The sequence below is a fragment of the Phacochoerus africanus genome, chromosome 1 (genome assembly GCF_016906955.1).
Source record: "Phacochoerus africanus isolate WHEZ1 chromosome 1, ROS_Pafr_v1, whole genome shotgun sequence".
NCBI lineage: Eukaryota > Metazoa > Chordata > Mammalia > Artiodactyla > Suidae > Phacochoerus > Phacochoerus africanus.
In genome coordinates, this window is record NC_062544.1 from 242815377 (window position 1) to 242837759 (window position 22383).

General features: G+C 36.5%; 1 protein-coding gene across 1 annotated transcript in view; it reads right to left on the reverse strand.

Moving 5' to 3' along the window:
- Positions 1 to 22383, reverse strand: part of LOC125111271 (ephrin type-A receptor 6) — a 656452-nt gene that overhangs the window by 177692 nt on the left and 456377 nt on the right. Inside the window, exons 9-10 of the mRNA XM_047753191.1 lie at positions 20832 to 20902; positions 16780 to 16905 (exon numbers count right to left, since the gene is read on the reverse strand). Of these exons, the coding sequence (XP_047609147.1) occupies positions 16780 to 16905; positions 20832 to 20902 (197 nt within the window). The remainder of the gene's footprint in view (positions 1 to 16779; positions 16906 to 20831; positions 20903 to 22383) is intronic.

Below are 22383 nucleotides of genomic sequence, written 5' to 3' on the forward strand. Positions count from 1 at the left end.
GTTGTAGCATAAGGAGAGCTAGAGGCAATAAGTAAATAGTTGCGAGGAGCTATGTCCCCATAAAACAGGGAATTTGGCCCGTGGGCCATAGTTTGCTGAGGCCTGCTCTGGAGAAGCTCAGCCGTGAATTCTCAGCAGCATTACCAATAGGACAGGACATAGAACAAAGCTACTCCAGAGAAGATGGCCTCATTAGAAAGGATCTATAGAAGTTCCCGCTGTGGCTCAGCAGAAACCAATCTAACTAGGATCCATGAGGATGCAGGTCCAATCCCTGGCCTCACTGCCATGAACAGTGGTGTAGGTCACAGATGTGGCTCAGATATGGGGTTGCTGTGGCTGAGGTGTAGGCCAACAGCTATAGCTCCAATTCGACCCCTAGCCTGGGAACCTCCATATGATGCAGGTGCGGCCCTAAAAATAAATAAATAAATAAAAAGACAAAAAAAAGAGAAGGATCTGTACAATTTAGCAGTCAGGTTAAAAATGGCTAGCCTTTAACATGGCAAAAAATGACATCTGAGTACCAGGAGCTCCTGTATTAGGCATCTTAGCAGAAAGGGCCAAAACAGTTTACAATAGTAATTTGAAAATAAGTTGTTTTTATATTTCCACTTTGATTATAGGTAAAAAACTATCACAAGTATTAAAAAAGTAGTATGTATATTTGCTGCAATAATATACTGAGACTTAAATATACTATTTAAAGCTATAAAGGTAACCTCTGTTACAAAGATAACCATGTTGAGAACAGAGGTGGGTATGTAAGGAAGCTAAATCTTTACCTGTGATAAGAGGAAGTCAATAGACAATGTTTAAAGTAACAATGGATATGGAAGTCACCATGGGAACTATAAAACAATGAATTGAAAAGTACTGCAGTGGAGGACTGGATGTAAGAGTCAGATGGAGAGTCAGGAGGAATGGTATGCTTGTGCTTTTCATTATAAACCTTTCCATTTTCTTTAATATTTTAGATATGTACAAGCCACTTTGGTTTTGAGAATCAAAATTTTTGACTATTGCTTTTGTGTTACACTGCATGGAGTAAATTAAGAAGTGCCACTGTTCTCCAGCACTATGGACATTTGTTCCATCAATCATCAAGGGAACTGTAACAAGCTAATACATCAACTATAAGATAGAAGTTGTCTTTTTGTTGCCATGCCCACAGCAAGTGTGAGTTCCTGAGCCAGGGATGAGACCTGAGCCACAGCAGTAACCTGAGCTGCTTGCAGAGACAATGGTGAGTCCTTAACAGCTAGGCCCCCCAGGGAACTCCACAAGTTGTCTTTATTGTTTTTTAAATTTACTTTTTTAAAAAATGAAATTTAACTCCTGTTCTTAATGGTTATAATCACTTCGATTTTGTTTTATAACAAATAGAGTGAAGTCCCAGTTGCAAAACAAAATAAATAGTGATGTTAATATAGCCTACTGGCCTCTTTTATAGGGCCTTAAAATATTTCTTTGGATATAAACTCTTCATTTTGCTCTCCTTAGCTAGGTATTGTTTTCTGCAGTAACTACCTGGGACCAGTGCCCAACAAAGAGCTGAGGAAAGCCTCCTTGATTTTACTTAAAATTTTTTGAGGCAAGATAGTCCTGCTCACTCTTGGCAAGAATTCACATTTCACTTTTTTTTAAACTCTCCTTGTCAGGTGCATTTTAAAAAAGGGTACTGTATTTCGTGGATTTGCTTCCCATGAAGCAGGGTTCTACACTGCAACTAATCTCCTCATAATGTCTCAGGTCATTTCTTGTTTTCATAGGAAGTATAGTCTATGGGGTAAAGAAATGTCACAATATATCAAGAACATAATGATTTTTATCTTTTTGTAGAAGTCATTTCTACAACATCTAAACATAATACACGTACACAGAACTGAATACTCTCTAAAACTGAGGATTCAGATTATACTCACAAACAAACAACAACAAAAAAACAGGACAGACTTTCATTCTTGGCTTGGAGGCTACTGGATTCTCCCATATTGATCTCAACACATCAAATTTTTCTTAAACTTTCCTGTGTTCTTTATCTTAATTATTCTGGTTAGAAACTGAGACTTGTATTGAGTGCCTTGCTGAATCCCTGCGTTCTTACTGGTTTCTCTGCTGCCAAACATTGCTTATTGAAATCCTCCCTCTACAAGACATCAGCATAATCATTTTAATTGCAAATCTGTATAATTCTTCTAACATTTTTTAGTTGCTCTCCAATCTTTTCAGGGTAGAGTCCTCCCTTACATCATCCTTCTTTGATCCCTCAGTTAACCTGTCTGTAGTTTCTCTGCAAGGCTGATGCACCCTTATCATGCTTCTATCATAGCACTCAACCCTGGGCATGTAGAAGGTGAATTACTATCTTGGTCCCTTCACTCCAATCCTACACTAGGCTATAACCCTTTTGAGGATAAAATTCATTTAATGGATGAATACCTTTATCATTAATATAAATTGTAAATTCTATATCAATCCAATAAAGTTTATGTAGCACCAAACACATGCCAAGTATTAATTAAATGGCTGAGGGCACAGCAATGAATGAGAGAGACAAAGAGAAAAACAGACAAGAGGAAAAACAAAACAGAAAAAATACATGACAGTTAGAAATAATTGCTGCAAAGAAAAAAAAAGGCAGAGTAACAGGGAAAGGGAATGTGGGAGGAAGGCTGCTACTTTATAAATGTCTGTAGATTTTTTTTTTTGATAAAATAACATTGCCCCAGGAGTGGTAGGAAGTAGGGGAGTGAGGAAGGAGCCATGGTGTTACTCAACAGGGCATCAACTACAAAGGTCTTGAGATGGGAGTCCCTGAGACATGTTTGAAAAAGAGGAAGGAAGCCATTGCTTCCAAAGAGCAATGAGCAAAGGAGAGGTTGTGGGAAATGAAGTTGAAAAGGAAGCTAGGTAGATAAATAGGCTTTTACTCTGAGTTGAGAGGTGATTGGAGGGTTTTAAGCAGACAGTGACGCAATGCAATCTGGTTTACATTCCAAGGAATCTTCCAGTGTTATGGGTGGAAAACATACTACAGAGGGGCAAAGGTGGGATAAAGGAAGCCAGGAGAGATGGGCCAAGTGAGATGGGCCAGGCTTGGGGCTGTGAAATATTAAAAAAGAGTTGAAATCTGTGATATATTTTGAAGGCAGAGCTGACAGGGTTTGCTCCAATATTGATGTGATACACAAGAACTTGTGAAGCATCCTTCAAACGAGGGAAATTTGTAATCTCATCTTAAAGAATGACCTCAATAGTCAATATCCACATCATTGTTGGCCCTGCTAAGGTACTTGGTTTGTTGGTGGATCAATGTACTTAGAATTAGATTGTGGTGGTAGTGAAAACCTGCTCTATCCTTACAGATCATGGAAATAAATCAGCAACTAGAATGGTTTTCACACCTTGGAGCTGCTGATAAAGAATGATAGATGGCTGAAATAAAAGCAAGGAACATAGCTAAACTCACCTCAAATAGGAGAAGATTTTGGTAATGCAGGATAGTTTAAGAAATAGCCATTGCATAAATGCTAGAAGAAGATCTTATGGAGAAAGTGTAGATTCATAAATATAGAAAGTTACTTGTAAACAAGTAGTGGTTAATAAGAGCATGGACTTGGAAACCCAAGTACTCTGGCATTGTATTGGGCTTTATTATGTATAAGCTGGTTAATTCTGACCAAATAATTTCCTCCTTGTCTGTAAGTAAAATGAACATATGTGATTCCAGTGATTGTTAACCTTGAGAGGACTGAAAGAGATGATAATAGAGGTAGAGTTTGCCTCAAGTATAAAAACACTTGGTAACCCTTGCCTATGATTAATATCAAAGAGAGACTATCTTTCTTGATACGATGAAGCAAGGGAGAAAAACAGGATAGATTATGGTAGGAACAGAATATCAAACGTTTCCATTTAAATAAAGAACTACATTAGACCACATGCAAAGCCCATGTACTTCAAGTTCTGAACAATCCTTATAAGACATATTTTCTCAACCTGTTAGTTTATTTATTCTACCATGAAAACAATAAATAAATGGCTACAAAAGATCATAAATACCTGCCTTGCTGCTGTTTCCATCTTTCAAAAAGTCATCAGGAACTGTTACTTGGATTTAGTTCTGAATAAGGATGTATAAAGTATGGGAACTTGGGAAAAAATGACCGTTTTCATTTTAAGATACCTAACAGCTGAGGAAAAAAGCCTTGCAGATGTTAAATTTTAGGGTGGTTGTTTAAAAAATATGTTCATAGATTGGGTAAAAATTCATGATCAGAGAATCTATAAAGAGTGAAGGATAGGTGTCTATAAAATACAGAATTCTAACAATGCAAACACATTATCCCAATGAAGAAGACAATTAGATAGTCTAAATAATTACTGTACAGGGAGCTCTGAGCTCAGTTAATATAAAGAGACACAGCTAACTTGTAAGGCAGACCAATTTATCTATTATTGGAAAGGATAATAATTGTACTGGCTAATTTAACTGAAATGGACCAGGGTAATTTGAGAAAAATTCACCTATAGAAACATAATATAATTTAAAATAATAGTTATAAAATGGGTACATGAGAAAATATATATATTTGGAAAGATAGGTAGATAATATATATGGCTCATACAGATATATAGCTTGGGGATAGCAATAAAACATGGTCTTACACTTAGCATCATAAAATCAATTGGACAAGCATAGAAATAGGTCTGGTTTAAAAGCAACTCATTTGAGAAAGGCCACTGGGGATAAGCTGGTAGTAAGCTGTCCTCATGCCAACAGTGTGTGGCAGCTGTTCAAAAAGCAAATGCAAACTCAGGCTGCATTAATTGAGGCCCAGCAGGAAAGGTGCTAGCTGTTTTCTGCACTGATTAGAAAATATTTGGAATATTGGATTCAATTCTGAAAAGATTTAGAGAAAAATTCAGTTCTCCAGAGGAAGTTTATCAGAATGATGAAGTATCTAGAAATCATGTAAGATGGAATGGTTGAGAGTTTTAGACAATTTAGGCAGAAAAAAACCGAGATTTACAAGGTTCACAAATTTTCGCCAAATATTTGAAGGGTAACGGAATAGTGGAGAAGAAGGAATAGGTTTACTTTGTATAAGTTCAGTTTTGCAGAACAAGTAGCAGTGGGTAGTGTTAGAAGATTATATACAGTGCAATAAGGAAGCACAATTTTTGGATTAAGGCTCTTGATTTGTTGGAACCATTGGAACTGTTCTTAGGGAATAGGTGTCCTGGTGAGGTAGTGAACACTTTTGCTAGCAGTGTTCTGATAAATGCTGGATGGTCAGTTAGAATTTACCTTATTTCATTTGCTTCTCACAACAATCATGAAGGTATTTTATATTTATTTTTATTAGTTGCTAATAAAAGCAAAAAAAAACCTCTTTTCTTTAATCCTTTTACACTTTCTGAGTCACTAAAAATGAAAAAGTCATCAAACTAAAAAGTCATTAACCATTACTAATAGCTAAGAAATAGGACTAGAGTTATTTTTGCATTAAGAAAAAGGAAAAACCTAAACTTTCAATAGAAATTAGATATAGTAAAGAGCAAGTGTTAACAAATTCTAAAATCTCTTGAAATTGCCCCAAATTCCTCTTCACAATCTCCACACTTGTTATTTTACCACTTCTCTCTCCCCTTTTCTAAAGTGCCTTTTCCTCACCTTGGCATTCATTACCTTCCAAATACCATTTCCCTATCGCAATCTGGTTGACTAATCTACAATGATTTCCAGATTCTATGAATTTCAATAGTGATTTATATGTGTCTCGCTGACTTACAATGCTGCCTCTTTCTACCTTGTCTTTTCTACCTTTATATTAGATCTTCCTTTGCTTCTCTCTTGAGCTCCTTTTTTATTCACTTTTGTAAACCTCATAGCACCTAACCTAAAGCATATTACCCAGTGGTTGCTAAATAAGGAAAATATAAATAGTATTCATTAGGAGTACAAAGCAAAAAGGGTCTTAGAGAAAAAATAGTAGGCTTGAAAAATAATGATTCTTTTTCTTTTTTAACCATTAGCTATGTGGTGGACTGTAAATCATGCCTACAAAATGTACTTATGCCTCTTTTCAATTTAACTTTACTGCTCTTCTCATCAAGAGGTAGAATCTGTTTCTTGACTTTGTTATATTTGGGCTGGCATTGTGACTTGCTCCGACCAAGATAAAATGTCACAATTATGTTACAGGAGTTCAGAGTCAAGGCCTAAAAGAGCCTATAAACTCTTTTTCTCACCTGTTTAGAACACCACCTTGAGAGTGTCCCATCTAGCCTGAGGGAGAGGAAGTGTAGCCATATGGAACAGAGATGAACCATCCCTGCTCAGACCTCCCCAAGACCAACCATCTGACAATAAATTGGATCAGCTGAGTCACCATTCACAGGAGTGACCCTAGGTGAGATCAAAAGACAAAACCTGGAGTTCCCATCGTGGCTCAGTGGGAACGAATCTGACTAGCATCCATGAGGACACAGGTTCGATCCCTGGCCTCACTAAGTGGGTTAAGGATCTGGCGTTGTTGTGAGCTGTGGTGTAGGTTGTAGACACAGCTCAGATCTAGCGTTGCTGTGGCTGTGGAGTAGGCCAGCGTCTGCAGCTCCCATTTGACCCATAGCCTGGGAACCTCCAAATGCCATGGGTGCAGCCCTAAGAAGACACACGCACAAAGGCAAAACCCCCAGCTCCAGCTGAGCCCAGCCAAAACTGCTGACCCACATAATTATGAATAAATGAAACTATTATTTGAAACCCTTTGGTTTGGGGCTTGTTAGTTATAGAGTAACAGATAACCTGGACAGGCTACAAAGACAAAAGCCAACAGTTAAATACACAGACAATTGGATTGAGAACACAAGTTTCACTATGGGAACAATCGACTAATTATCTTATGCTAAATGAACTATGATATGACAAAAGCAAATCATACAATCAGATTTATGATTTTACTTCACATCTTACTGTCTACCAATATAAGAATGTACATAGTCTCTCAGGCAGCACTAGTCAGTGTGTGGCATTATTAAATAATTGTAGAACATAAACAATCTTTTACTTCTTAACAAGAGAGAGATTCAGAATCGCATCTATTTTTTATATAACCTTATCTCCCAAACTGTATTTTGATAAGAGTCTGCCATATTTGACACACTAGTATTAAACTTAAAACTCCACATGAACTTCAAGTTTGGAAATTTACTGTATGTGGCAGGTAGACTTCAAAGATGGCCTGCAGTGATCCCTGAATCCTGGTACTCATGCCCTTGAGTAATCTTCACTGTGGCCTCAACTGGATATCATACTTACAGCCAACAGAATATGGCAAAGTTTATTTAACAAGTATGTCACAAACAAGTAATATGACAAGGCAACTCATAAGGTTGGAGAATATATATGTGAGATAGAAAATGTACACTAAGTGGCCTCAAAAAAAGATGTAGAGTGTTGAAATGTAAGTAAAATAAAACTAACTTAAAGTCTAGTATCATGTCATCTGCAAACAGTGATAGTTTTACTTCTAGTCTAATTTGGATTCCTTTTATTTCTTTTTCTTCTCTGATTGCTGTGGCTAGGACTTCCAAAACTATGCTGAATAATACCAGTGAAAATGGAAATCCTTGTCTGTTCCTGATCTTAGTGGAAATGTTTTCAATTTTTCACCACTGAGAATGATGTCAGTTGTGGGGTTTTCATATATGTTTTTTTATTATATTGAGGTAGGTTCCCTCTATCCCCACTCTCTGGAGAGTTTTTATCAGAAATGGGTGTTGAATTTTGTCAAAAGCCTTTTCTGAGTCTATTGAGGTGATCTTAGGGTTTTTATTCTTCAGTTTGTTGATGTGGTGTATCACATTGATAGATTTGCAGATATTGAAGAATCCTTGCATCCCTGGGATAAATCCTCCTCGATCATGGGGTATGGTCCTTTTAATATATATTTGGATTTGGTTTGCTAGTATTTTGTTGAGGATTTTTGCATTTATGTTCATCATTAATATTGGTGTGTAATTTTCTTTTTTTGTGGTATCTTTGTGTGGTTTTGGTATCAGGGTGATGGTGGTCTCATAGAATGAGCTTGGGAATGTTCCTTCCTCCGCTATTTCTCTACAAAGAAAACATATGAATGTCCAACAGTCATATGAAAAAATGCTCAGTATCACTAATTATTAGAGAAATGCAAATCAAAACTACAGGAGGTACCACCTCACACCAGTCAGAATGGCCATCATTTTTTTTATATAACTGAATCACTTTATTATACAGGAGAAATTATCACAGCATTGTAAATCAACTATACTTCCATTAAACTTTAAAAAATGGGAAAAAAAAAAGCAATGGTTCCTTGCTTGTTACTTCCCAGCCTCAGCCCCTCTTTGTAAAGTACAACCACTTTTACCTTCCTGGCTCTTGACTCTGCTGCTGATGTTTTCCAGCTGTGTAAATATGATGGAGCTACTATTTTATGACATTACTCATTGACTCTTGTGATGATGGATATTCATCTTAATATCACTCCTGCACACACAATAGTTATATCCCTATTTTTAGTTCTATTGTTCACTTTGTAAGTTTAATTTTTTTAAGTCATTGTTTTTATTTCTCTCAAATACAGACAGTATCTCTTGGCTTTCCATTTTAGGAGAAGAGGGTATTGGAGTTCCTGCTTCTAGACGCTCCACCTCTGCTTCCATCTCCCAACTTTGCAGCAAATTGTATGCTAATTCTTAGATGTCCATGGCTGAGGATGTGTATATTCCACTCTGTAACCACAGTTGTGTCTTCTACAGTTTGGTCTTAGGCAAGTCATTATCATCAGCACTAATTTGTTTATAAAAACTTTCCTTCACGACAGAGCCAATAAGTGTGGTTCCTTCTCTGCAATCTGTCTCACAACTTTGTGCTGCTCAATTGCTCAAAATTGTGGTTAGTTTGTTTTTTCTTTTCCTAGAATGACCATCATTAACAAGTCAACAAATAACAAATGCTAGAGAGGATGTGGAGAAAATGGTACCCTTCTCCACTGTTGGTGGGAATGTAAATTGGTACAACCACTATGTAAAACAGTATGGAGGTATCTCAGGAAACTAAATATAGAGTTACCATATGATCTAAAAATTCCACTGCTGTGCATATATCCAGACAAAACTTTCACTGAAAAAGATATATGCACCCTTATGCTCATAGCAACACTATTCACAATAGCTAAGACATGGAAACAACCTAAATGTCCATTGACAAAAGAATGCATTAAGAAGACGTGGTACATATATACAATGGAATATTATAGTGGAATATTACTCAGCCATAAAAAAGACAAACTAATGCCATTTGTAGCAACGTGGATGGATCTAGAGACTCTCATACTAAGTGAAGTAATCCAGGAAGAAAAAGACAAATACCACATGATATAACTTATTTGTGGAATCTAAAATGTGGACTAGATGATCCTATCTAAAAATAACAAACAAACAAAAACAGAAATAGATCATGGCCAAGAAGAGCACACTTGGAGTTCCCAAGGGGGAAAGGGGAGGGAATGGGATGGATGGGCATTTTGGGGGTTTTTTGGATACAAACTGTTATATTTGGAATGGATGGGCAATGGGATCCTACTGTAACAACACAGGGAAATGTGTGTGATTGGGTCGCTTTGTTGTACAACAGAACTTGATGAAACATTGTAAATCAACAAGACTTTAATAAAAAAACTATAAAAAATCGATGAATTAGTTAATTCTTAAGTGTACCAGGAATAAATTGATAAGACTAGTTTATAATTATTTTGCATTAAGATATTGAAATAAATTTTGTTAAACTCATTTCATCATGTGGCTTATTAAGTTTAAAGCAAAGGTAAACACATATACAATAAACATAACCTCACAAGATTTAGGAAAACTCACGTTTAAGTTTCTTTAATTAAAAAGAAAAATAGAAGTTCCTGTTGTGGTGGAACGGGATTGGCAGTGTCTCTGCAGGGCCAGGATGCAGGTTAAATTCCTGGCCCAGCACAGTGGGTTAAAAGATGTAGTGTTACTGAAGTTGTGGTGTAGGTCAAAACTGTGGCTTGGATCTGATCCTTGGCCCAGGAGCTCCATACACCAGGGATCTGATCTCTGGCTCAGGAACTCCATATGACATGGGGAGGCCAAAAAAGGGGGAAAAAAATGTGTTGATATGGGCATAGTTCTTACCCTTACTGACAAAAATAAAACTTCATTTTTAATCACTAATTTTCAACAAACTTGAAATTCATAGATATCATTCCAGTGACCTAAGGCATTGACTTTTGAGTGCTTCATGAGCAAATACGGACATCATAAAACATTTTTACAGTTGGGCATAGAGTGTCATTCTCCTTAGGCATCTCAATTGAGTATAAAAACTGTATCTCTTTTTAACGTAAGAATAATTCTGCTCTTTTATTGAGTGTCTATAGTATGACAGGTCCTCAATACATGTCATCTTTAATCTTTACATTAATCCTGAAAAAGAGCTATTATAATTAAGAGTCTATTTTATAGATGAACAAACCAAATTTTTGAGAGATTAATAAGCTGCCGAAGGCCACTGAGTGAACTGGTAGCAAAACTTTGATTCAAGCCTGCATCTGTATGGCTTCTGTATGTCTGTTTTATTCATAACCTAATGTCCAGAGTGAGTGGATAAAGCCTATCTTTCATTATATCATTTGATATAGAATTTGCGAATAAAAGGCACAAAGGTCTTGCCAGAATCTGTTGTCGATCCTATTTTCAGTCCATTGGTTGGGCAAAAGAGTTTCCAAGAATAGAAAGGAAAATGAATCTGTGATCTCTACCATAAATCCTTAAAGTTGAAAGACAAGGACAAACTTTGTATCTGATAAGATTGTCTCAGTTAAATATAGGGGAAATGAGCCATAAATGCAAATTTCTTTTCATAAAAAGTGAATTCTGAAACCACATCTGGAATCCTATCAACATTTCTCACTGTCATGTTGCAAGAAAATATACTATAGCTGTAGAAGAGGAAAAAAATAATAAAGGAGAACAATATAGCTTCTTTAAGACACCTAAAAAATGATAATGTTCTAGAGCAGAGTGAAGAAGCTGGCTAGGGATGGCAGGGGTATTAAGAAAGGCAGGTTAAGTAAATATTCTGCCATGCGGCTACAACCTAAAATGAGATGGCGATAACAGCCCTGAATATCAGGCTGAATAAATAACTGGTTTGACACTCATTTTTTAAATTTTTTTTTTTGTTATCCTTTTGACTTTATTTTACCTGTAGATGACTGCTGAGAAACCAACAGTTAAAACTTCCTGACTCTTTTAGGAAGGGAAAAAAAAAATATGGTAACACTAAGCCAGGAGAAGGGAAAGCTGATAGTGGAAGCAATAATGAGTTTTGTACAGATAAATGAATAGAATATGAATGACCAGGAGATATTACACATTTCCACTGAGACTAGGGAATGAGGGAAGGTCAAATATAAGAAGGGTGCCCTACAGGCTTAGAGAACACAAGAATGATTTTTTTGCAATGGAATAATGTTTCAAAATTATAGATACTCTGCAAGTTTTTCACATAATGGTTCAGTTTCAGTACTGCCCCGAAATAGGGATAGCCTTTCAATGACCTTTTTCAGCCCATTATTAAAATTCAGTTTACTAGTTTTCTCATTATCTCTCAAGATATGTGTAAAATAGTGATTCTACCCTAATCTGACTTGGCTCTTTTAGCCTGGGAATTTTGCTTTTATAGTCCTCTGGACACTATATTTCATTTTATGAAGCAAAAAGTCAGAGATAGATGTCTTGATAGTCTCTTATGCAACAAGGGCTACTCACTTCATTTAAATGGAAATGTGCATTTTCATGGAAATTCAGGCTTGTGTTCATGAAAAAAGATAAGCTGCCACTATTAAATACATCATATATAAAAAAAAGTATCCCAGAAAACATTAAAAACAGTAAAATTTACTCTGAAAGACAGGGAATTTTACGACTATATATATATATATATATATACACATATGTGCACACACACACATACATATATATTGCCTAGATATTGGATAAATTAAATTTTCTAAGGACTTGTTCATAATATTTGAATGGTCATAAAGTTGAAAATCCTAGGACAAAGGTTGTGGCAGACAGGTTGAATACATTTGTCCTTGATAAGCATAGTGACAATACAAATAAACTAAGTAGCACAATGACATTTTATAAGTAGGTATTAGCCATTTAATAAACATTTTTCAGTGAACATGTTAAGAAATGTCATAGGTTAGGCATGACATCATTTTCCATACACTTTTCTTTCTTAAAATTTTAATGAGACTATTTTTGGCTTCATATTAAAATATTTTAAGAAATACTTAATGATTATATATTGTCTTCCAATTGGAAATCTGAGAAGCATTCTTAATTATTTCATTGCTAAAAAACATGCAAGTCTTGTAGATTTTTCCTCAGCAATGAACTGTGAATCTAGATATCCCTCTCTACTGTTACTCTTAAAGCCTTGATATCTTTCATCTAACAAGTACCAGGACCTGAAATTTTCTTGTCTTTCTTTCCCATCTCCCTCACTCCACTCTACCTTTGTACATCATCTACACTGCTCTTTAAGTCATTTAATTTACACTTTCTATTTACACCTAATGCACACAGATGATGAGAATATGGAACCCGAGAAGAAACAATCAAATGGGTGAGGGAAAATATGAGACAACCATAGAAAAGTAATTACAGTAAAAAGTTGGGCAAGCAACCAGTTGTGAAATTATGTTGATGAGGTTTAGGGCAGGCTGCCCTAGAACATGCCACTTTGGCATGTGGATTATTTTGAACTGGAGACAATCAAGGCCCAGCAGACTCAAGGAGAGCTGCTAAACTGCTTAGAAGTATTTAGATAGAGGGTCTGGTTCAGGAAGAGAGCTGTCACCAAAGATAACCACAAAGAATATGGGCTAGGTGTGGTAAGCTTGCAGGGGGGTAAGGGCCTGAAGATCAAATTCCTTTCCAAGTCTCATTGTTTCTGCAAGGCATGGAAAACATTTATTTACCAATCATTTGCTCTTCCTATCTTCCTATGAATTGTCTTCCTTCCTTTCAAAACTCCAGATCCCTACCCCTTTCTTCTTTGCTCAAAATGGCTTATGAGCTTCAACAAGTTAACTGTTGATGAGCCTCTCATTGTCTTTATGAAGCTCCCGTGGAACATAATTAGACTTTTCTCCTGTTAATCTGTCTTATGTCAATTTAATTAATAGAAAAGCCAAAAGAACCTAGAAGGGTTCTCTCCTACAGAGTTATAGATGTTATGAAACTCCATTGATTCTTCTTTAGTTTGATAGGATAATGCTTTTCCCACACTGCTGCTGTAGGAAATGTCCACATATTCATTATATTCTCACATGCAAATATAATTTTAGGAACATGACCTAATGTGGTTAATTAACAACAGAGTAGCACAGGCTGGGGGCATGTAGAGGGATACTATATTACAACAGCTTTTTCCCATAAAGCATTTTTATGATTTTTCTGAAGGTGGATAGTAAAAAGTCACTTAGAATATTGTTGGAAAGTTGAAATGGCCAAAGATGAATAAACATGAAAAAGAGATACTGATGTATAAGATTAACTATATGGTTTAGATATTCTGTCTTTGCCAAATAAAAAGAATCCTAACATAACTTAGAATGTAGACAGAGCTGGGAGAACATGATACTAAAATAATCTCCTTAATACTTATTGTTTTGTTTGGTAATATCTATCATACTTTTTAGGAAAAAATTACATTTGGTTAAAAAAAAAACGACAGGAGGAGTTCCCGTCGTGGCGCAGTGGTTAACGAATCCGACTAGGAACCATGAGGTTGCCAGTTCCGTCCCTGCCCTTGCTCAGTGGGTTAACGATCCGGCGTTGCCGTGAGCTGTGGTGTAGGTTGCAGACGCGGCTCGGATCCCGCGTTGCTGTGGCTCTGGCGTAGGCCGGTGGCTACAGCTCCGATTCAACCCCTAGCCTGGGAACCTCCATATGCCGCGGGAGCGGCCCAAGAAATAGCAACAACAACAACAACAAAAAAGACAAAAGACAAAAAAAACAAACAAAAAAAACAAACAAAAAAAAACGACAGGAGTTCCCACTGTGGTGCAGTGGGTTAAGAACCTGACTACAGCTGATTGGGTCACCTTGGAGGCATGGGTTTGATCCCTGGCCCAATGCAGTGGGTTAAGGATCTGGCATCGCCACAGTTGTGGCATAGGTCTCAGCTGTGGCTTGGATTCAATCTCTGGCCTGAAAACTTCCACATGCCATGGGTACAGCCATAAAAATAAAAAACAAATAACCCCCCCAACAAAATAAAAACTGCATTTCTTTATTTGTTCTGCCAACTAAAGAATATCACTAACACTAGCCATCTGGCTCCATAAGGATTGAGCTGTTAGTCAATGCAGCTGCTGACCTTCAACACACCATGAAAGGAGTTCCTGGAGGAGATCAGGAGTGAGGCACTTTGTGCTCTGGGAAAACTGACAGAATGGGCCCTCAGATAGATATTTTCTGGAGAAATTTTTTATGAACCCGGATTCTTTTGTCTTCCCATACTTAGAAAAGCACTAAAACCATTAACTAAGATGCTGTTCCTTGTGACCAGCAGCAATCTTCTACCAAGATATGTGCTTGGTGGCATGTAGATTCTTTGCCAAAATCACACATATCCTGACCTCCACCCTTGCCTGTTCTTTGAGGTTTCTCAGAGCTACTGAAAGGCTGTCTCTTGGGCAATAGTCCTGCATAAGGCATTGAATAAACTAGACTCACAGTTTGTAAGGTGTGTGTGTGTTTTTTCTTAAGTTGGCAGTTCACACCTCAGATACTTGATTTTTACCTCTCAATGTATGATTTCAGACTTTGGCGTTTAATTTACAAAAGGCTACACCAAAAAAATACTTCTCCTGTATCACATAAGTATGGAACAGCATAGCATAAAAAGTTATACAACTTTTTCTCTGGAGCCAGAAGCAGAAAGGCAGTTCAGTGGTATTATCCAACCTCCTCTCTTTTCTATTTCTCTGTTGTCTTAAGAAAATGAACCCCAAAACTAAATGAATATAATGCAATCAATCTTTTCAATTATGCCTTTAATGTCTGCTAATGTGCTTTACTTTCAGTGGAAGAGAACAAAGAATCTGGTTCCATTCCAGGTTCTTAATCATTCTGATAAGACAGCATCTTTGGCTATGAGCATTAAGATTTAAGTGTATAGAACCCCTGTGTCAGCTTTCAGAGGGAGAATTGGCCATGTAGGAGATGAGATGACCTACTGTGAATAGTGACTAAAATGGCGTAAAGGACTCTCCAAACATCCTTGGAATTCCTGATATAGTATTAGCTCTACGTGTACCTGGTAAATAGCTTCATGGGTGCAATCATCTAGAGCCTTGAGTTTAGAAGGGCCCTGATATTTGCTTAATACTCTGTTGTCATTATCTTGAAATTCTTAGTAATTTTTAAACAAGAACTCTACATTTTCATTTTGCACTGTTCTTTGCAAATTATGTAGCCAGCTGTTCAGGTGAAGAAGAGTTTTGTAAGGAACAAAATCTTTTGGCCTTTGCAGACATGACACCCAGCTAGAATGGTATATTCCATTTTCTCTAAAGGATTACACAGATGTCCAGCACCTAGAGACCAACACCCCCCTTTAGGATGCAGTCTTTCTTCTTTATTTAGTAGCACATTCCCCTTTCCCTTTTAGACTGCATACACGGCTGCCCAGTCAGAGATATTTCCAAAGTCTCCTGCATTTCTTTAAATAGTATATATACATGATTGTATTTGGACCATTGAAATGTGAACAAATATGCTTGCAATTTCCAGATAATTGCCTTAAAGACGAAGCTAATTGCCTTAAAGACAGAGACAAAGAGACCAAATTCTTTCCTTTTTTCTCCAGAAGGTAGATGTGCTGGTGACTTACTTGAACATTCAGAGGAGGATGACACACTAGGGGAAGGCAGAGCAAGAGTAGAAGGAACGTGGGTCCTTCAATGATTCCATGAAAGAGAGCTTTGCCAGCATGAACTACTCACTTTGGGTCAAGGTCTTGCAAGAGGAAAACATTTTATTCTGGCGACTCTTGGTTATATTGGCTGAGCTTCTGCCCTAAGCAATATATAGAAGAAATTCTTGAGGGCTGACTCATAATAGATTTATAATTATCCAAAGTAGTTGAATAATATAGTATTCTGAGTATTTAAGTAAACTACATAGGGAAGTTATAAATTTTGCATTAAAAAGATATAAAACTATATTGAAACTAAGTTTATACTCAGTGATTCTCAAAACACTTTTGGAAATTGCAGAGCCTTAAGGTCATCAATATAAATACTAATTATAGTGTGTATTCGTAGATTTTGGGACTTTGGTAAATCTATAATAATCTATGACACACTCCTAAAGTTGCATTTTCAAAATAAACCCCGGAATCACTCTAGTTTCATTGTAATTTATCTCAGTGTGGAAAGAATGATTATAAGATGTTAAAAATAATATCTGTGAATTTTGTCATTGTTTGGAAACTGAATTTGGGCACTGGTAATTCTTTTTAAAACAATAACATCATGTATATGAGATAATTTTACTTATTTTTAAAGTTTTCTCAATGACTAAAACCTCTATGATTTAAAATGTTATGTTGATAAACCAGTTACAAAACCATTAAAGAACCACATCTTAAAAAAATGCAGACTTTATGTTTACCTGCCCCAATGACTCTCTCGATGCGTATTCTGGAGGGATCTATCTCTTTTGCAAATTCATGGACTGCTAGGGATGGGTCTTCATAAGTATCTGGATCTATGTAAGTTTTAATCCCTGGGAAGCGCACTGCAACAAAAATATAAGACTGAATTAGTTCAAGAGTATCCTAATAATCACACATCTTGTGACTATTTAAAATGAGGAATGGCTTACTTTCTGATCGATGTATAAATGATTCACAATATTGTTAGTTTCATGTGTACAACACAGTGATTTAATATTTTTATACATTACAAAATGATCACTACCTTCTGCCACCATACAAAGCTAGTAAAATTTTGTTGACTATGTATCCTGTATTGTACATTACATATCAATGACTTATTTACTTACACTTAGAAGTCAGTACCTTTTAATAATCCATCTCTTATTTCATCCTCCTACTCATCTCCCTTCTGGAAACTGCCAGTTTGTTTTCTATATCTTTGAGTCTGTTTTTTTTTAATGTCTGTTCATTTTTGTTTATTAGATTCCACATATAAGTGAAATCATATGGTATTTTTGTATTTGATTTATTTCACTTAGCATAATACTCTCTAGGTCCATTCATGTTGTCACAAATGGCAAGATTCATTTTTTATGGTCGAGTAATATTCCACTGTATGTATGTGTATTTATATACTATATCTTCTTTATACATTCCTCTATTAATGGGAAATTAGGCTGCTTCCATATCATGGCTATGGTAAATAATGCTGCTTTGAACACAGGAGTGCAGATATAGCCTCAATTTAGTGTTTTTAGTTTTCTTCAGAAAAATTTCCAGAAGTGAAATTACTGGGTTTTATGGTTGCTCTATTTTCAATTTTTTGAGGAACTTCCATACTGTTTTCCACAGTGGCTACACCAATTTCCTCCACATCCTACCCAATACTTGTTATTTGTTAGTTTTTTGATAACAGCCTTCTAACAGGTGTGAAGTGACATCTTGCTGTGGTTTTGATTTGCATTTCCCTGATGATTAGTGATGGTGAACATCTTTTCATGTTACTGTTGCCCACCTGCATGCCGTCTTTGGAAAAGTGTCTATTCAAGTCCTCTGCCCAATTTTCAAATCAGTTGTTTGTTTTTAATGCAGTCATTCCTGTTAATTACTTAAATTCAATTATCTCTTTTCTTCCTATCTCCATTCAGCCTACCCATTCACCCTGCCCCATTAAAACCAAATACTTGGAATCAAAATTTTATTTACCTGTTGATATAAAATGACCTGGTAGTTTCAGAGAGTGAGCTGACAAGTTCCAGAAAACACATTTTTATTGTATTTCTGTAAGAAGTTTAATCAGCTCACTTGGCCACTAGCTCTGATATATTTTACATTTGATCTACCTCAGTGCATGGGGGAAGCAAATCATATGCCTTCCCCCAAAACAAGCAAGCCCCTTGGAGTCTCTCCTGGACCCTTTGTTCTCTAAGGCATTTGGTCTTCCTAAACTCATAACCCAGTCCTGGAGTCTCCCCACCTCCAGAAATTCTCAGGCAGTCAAGCACAGTCCCCATGACACAGTGGCAGGGAGGACTACTACATTATGTATAACAGCCCTTTCCTGTGTTCCGATAGTTGCTTCCATAGCCAGATTGCACACTGTCCTGGAAAGAACTCACTGTCTATCCTAAGGAGGGCTAAGAATCAAAGGTCCAAATCTGGTCACTGGATGTACTGTAGCTACTCCTCCTCCTCTGGTGGGAGTAGAGTGCTCACAGACCATGGCCAGTTGGAAAACTCGAATGCCTGGTTGTATATTAATTTGCAACTTCTTCAGTATGTGATGAAATCACAGACTACCACTGAATATTCCTCTGTTTTGCTCATGGTTTCTGTTTTCCACATTAGATTGATAGGTCATTCTTAGACATCTTTGGAATCTTTTCAAATACCTTAGGTATGGCTTTATAGGCAATAAGCACACAGCAAAACTTTATTGAATATGCACTAGGGATTAAAAGATCAATGCTGAATTTGTAGCATAGTAAAGAATGTTTGGTTTTGTTGCTTAGATTTTGAAAGACATACAGCACCCTGAGTTAAATATTGTTTGGGTCTCCTTAGAAATATGCTCTTACAAAAAAAAAAATCTCGAAAGTAAAACAAACAAAAGATAATGAGTTTAGAGGAGGTGCTGAAATGCCCATTATTAGCAGCAATATGCATCATGTGTTCTTATGTGTCTGTTGTCTTTCATTACTTTTTGCCTCCTGTCTTCTAGTACTGGATATGTATCCGTGAGAAAATTAGTAGTTCCCCAAATGGCACCAGTAAAGCATATTTCTAGGTAGACTTGACTGATTCTGAAATGCTATGCTTTTCTTGATTTCCCCAAGTCAAGAACTTGACTTGAGATTGGAGGAAAGAAAACAACAATTTGTACCTCTAGTTCATATCCTTAATGATATTTTTCTAGCTTAGTAGGAGTTATGATTTCAGAATGAATAGTATAAACTCAAATCCAGTGGATATTACTAGGTGACTAGTAGTTACCTAACAGGATATATGGTCATGTTGATAACATTACTTTAGGCACAGATAATAGACACCATTTATTAACTCACACATGGTTTTTACAATTCAACCATTCGATAATTTAAAGTGATATGCATTTCTACAGAATAATTAGTTAGTATTACTTTTTCTTTTCTTGTAAACATGCTATATGAAGTATAGGAAAAAAAAAACTCAAACTTTGTTTCAGTTTTGAATATCTGGTTACTACCTATTTGTGTCTTCTTAAACAACTGCTTTTCTCTTTCTTCTACCTCCTTGGCTGCCTCAGTTTTTTTCATTGCTTCTTGCTGGGCCCATCTGGTTTAGTTTATATTAAACTGCTAGTTGGAAAACGGGTAATAAATACCTCAGGAGCATCTTTTTCTTCTGAATCTTAGTACAAAATGTCCTGCTGTGAATCTTAAGGTTGCTCAGCAGAACTCATTGGTCCAGGTGTGTGGATCCAGGCTTCCGCATCTGTTTACAGTATTTTCAGCTCATCCCATGCCTGGTATTGGCAGACTCAGCTCTCACTTCCCTGCCATGGTGTTGAGCCTCAAACTCATTGTGCAAAAGAACAACCTGGGGAAGCTTGTTAAAATGCATATGTCTTAGCGCTGGACCTTCTGACTCTGATCTTGGTGAGTAAGGGTAGAACATTCTAATGCACAAAGTCCTTAGATTTCTCTTTGAGAAATCATGTGAGACTTAGACATTTACCTAAAGCATCCTTTTAGTTTATAATTCCTTCACTTAACCCCTCTCCATTCCCTGGAGGGTTATACAGACTGAAAAGTCTTTTATTACTTCAGCTCAATTTGAAAGAAGATACGTTTAAATAGTTAAACAACTTGCCTCCTATATTACCACATATACCGTGGTTAATTAGAGAACATCCCTTTCTTGTTAATTCAGAGTCTCACAATGGAGAAACTGTTTTGACAAAGTAGTTTGCAATTTGGAGGTGGAGGTGGAGGTGGGTGTTGGGGAGGAGAGGGTGGCAATTAGCAAGCAACTATAGTGGTAATTATAGCTTGCTTGGGAAGGGATCCTTCAAATGAATATAACCCTGTAGTCAGCTCAAAGATTTCATATGTATTCTGAGATAAAGAACTGATTTTCTTTTTTTATTGTAAATGAATTGTAAATTAATTTATTATATGTTAAATGACAGTCCCCTACAAGAAGGAATAAGAATTCTTTAATATTTCTATGGCTAATGCTCCACTAAATAAAACCAACTAATATTTTGGACCCTTTGTGAGTGGTAAATAACTGTATATAATCAACCATCTTGTATTTTTAGTATATTCGGTCTGTTGTTTTCCAGCAAGCAGAATTAGGGAAAAGGCAGTATCCTTTAATGAGAAGCAGGTGCAATTTCTACCAGCAAACCTAGCAACCAGATACAAATTCTTAATGCTGTAAGGTTGGAAGTGGATTTCTTTGGCTTTCTCTACTCAATGGATACAAGTTTAAAATGAACTCTTGAAGTGCTGAAACTACTTACAATGCCCATTCTGTAAGTCCTTTCTTCTCTTCTCTTCTGATTTCATTTTGGCCTTTATGTACCATTGACACCTTTTAAAAAGGCAAACAGAGTCTTATTTTGGGAATTATGTATAAGAAAAAAAAACAATTAAAATACATATCACCTATAGGCAAAAATTCTTATCATAAAGAGCACTTTAAGAACATCTTTATAACACATGAAAGTACTCCATAAAAGGTTTTTAAGAAATATATCAACATAAGCCCCAGTTAAGAATAAAACACTCTCTGTGGATTGATTGATCCAAATGATTGGAACGTTAGAAAATATGTAATAACCATTATGTCTTTCCTTACATGGCTTCTAATAGCTAGAACTGATGAAAACCATTAAAAATCAAAAATGGAAAACCTGCTTTTGCTTCAGAATCTCAGAGATTTAGACAACTGTCTTCCAGTTTCAGAGCTAAACAGCATGTTGGGGTTTTTTTAATATTAAAAATGTGGTAGAGGCATGTTCTGTTCTCTCTCGGAAGAATCACACTCTGAAGAATGGAGGCAGGTGCTTATCTCCAATGACTTGTTCAACATGAAAAATTCATCAACATCCATATTATTTGACAGTTCATCAAATTGCTAATTCCAAATGGTTAAACAGAATACATCTGTGGTGCACAATCCAATCTTTTACTGTGAATTTTACCTCAAATCCTATAACAAATTGAGTATTCAGATATGTCATAAAATTTTCATAGAATAATTTCCAATGAATGCTCCCCAAGCAAAGTGCTTAAGAGATACTTCAGAATATATATATTTTTTAATCTTATGTAATTGAACTTGTTTCTTCCAAAATGTAGAATTTAGGACAGTTTCTGATGTCTTATAAACTGGCAAACATGGAAATCGAAAGTTCAAAATAATTTAGTACCTTTTTTGGCATTATTAATTTTTTTTTGTTTTGGTCTTTTCATCTTTTTTTAGGGCTATACCTGTGGCATATGGAGGTTCCCAGGCTATGAGTCAAATTGGAACTGTAACTGCTGGCATATGCAAGAGTCACAGCAACTCGGGATCCAAGCCACATATGCAACCTACACCTGCAACCTACACCTCAGCTCATGGCAACACCTTAACCCACTGACAGAGGCCAGGGACTGAACCTGTGTCCTCATAGATGCTAGCTGGATTTGATAACTCATGAGCCATGACAGGAACTCCTTTTTTAAAAAAATTTTTTTAAGTGGTATTTAAATTCTGCTTCAGGAATTCCAAATAATGATAACAGTCATGCCTATCTCTCAAGTTTATTGGGCTAATCTTATTTAACCTACATTAACTATAAGGTCTTTTTTTTTTGTCTTTTTGTCTTTTTGCCTTTTCTAGGGCCACTCCTGTGGCATATGGAGGTTCCCAGGCTAGGGGTCGAATTGGAGCCATAGCTGCCAGCCTATGCCACAGCCACAGCAATGCCCAATCCGAGCCGCATCTGCAATCCACACCACAGCTCACAGCAAAGCCAGATCCTTAACCCACTGAGCAAGGCCAGGTATTGAACTCACAACCTCATG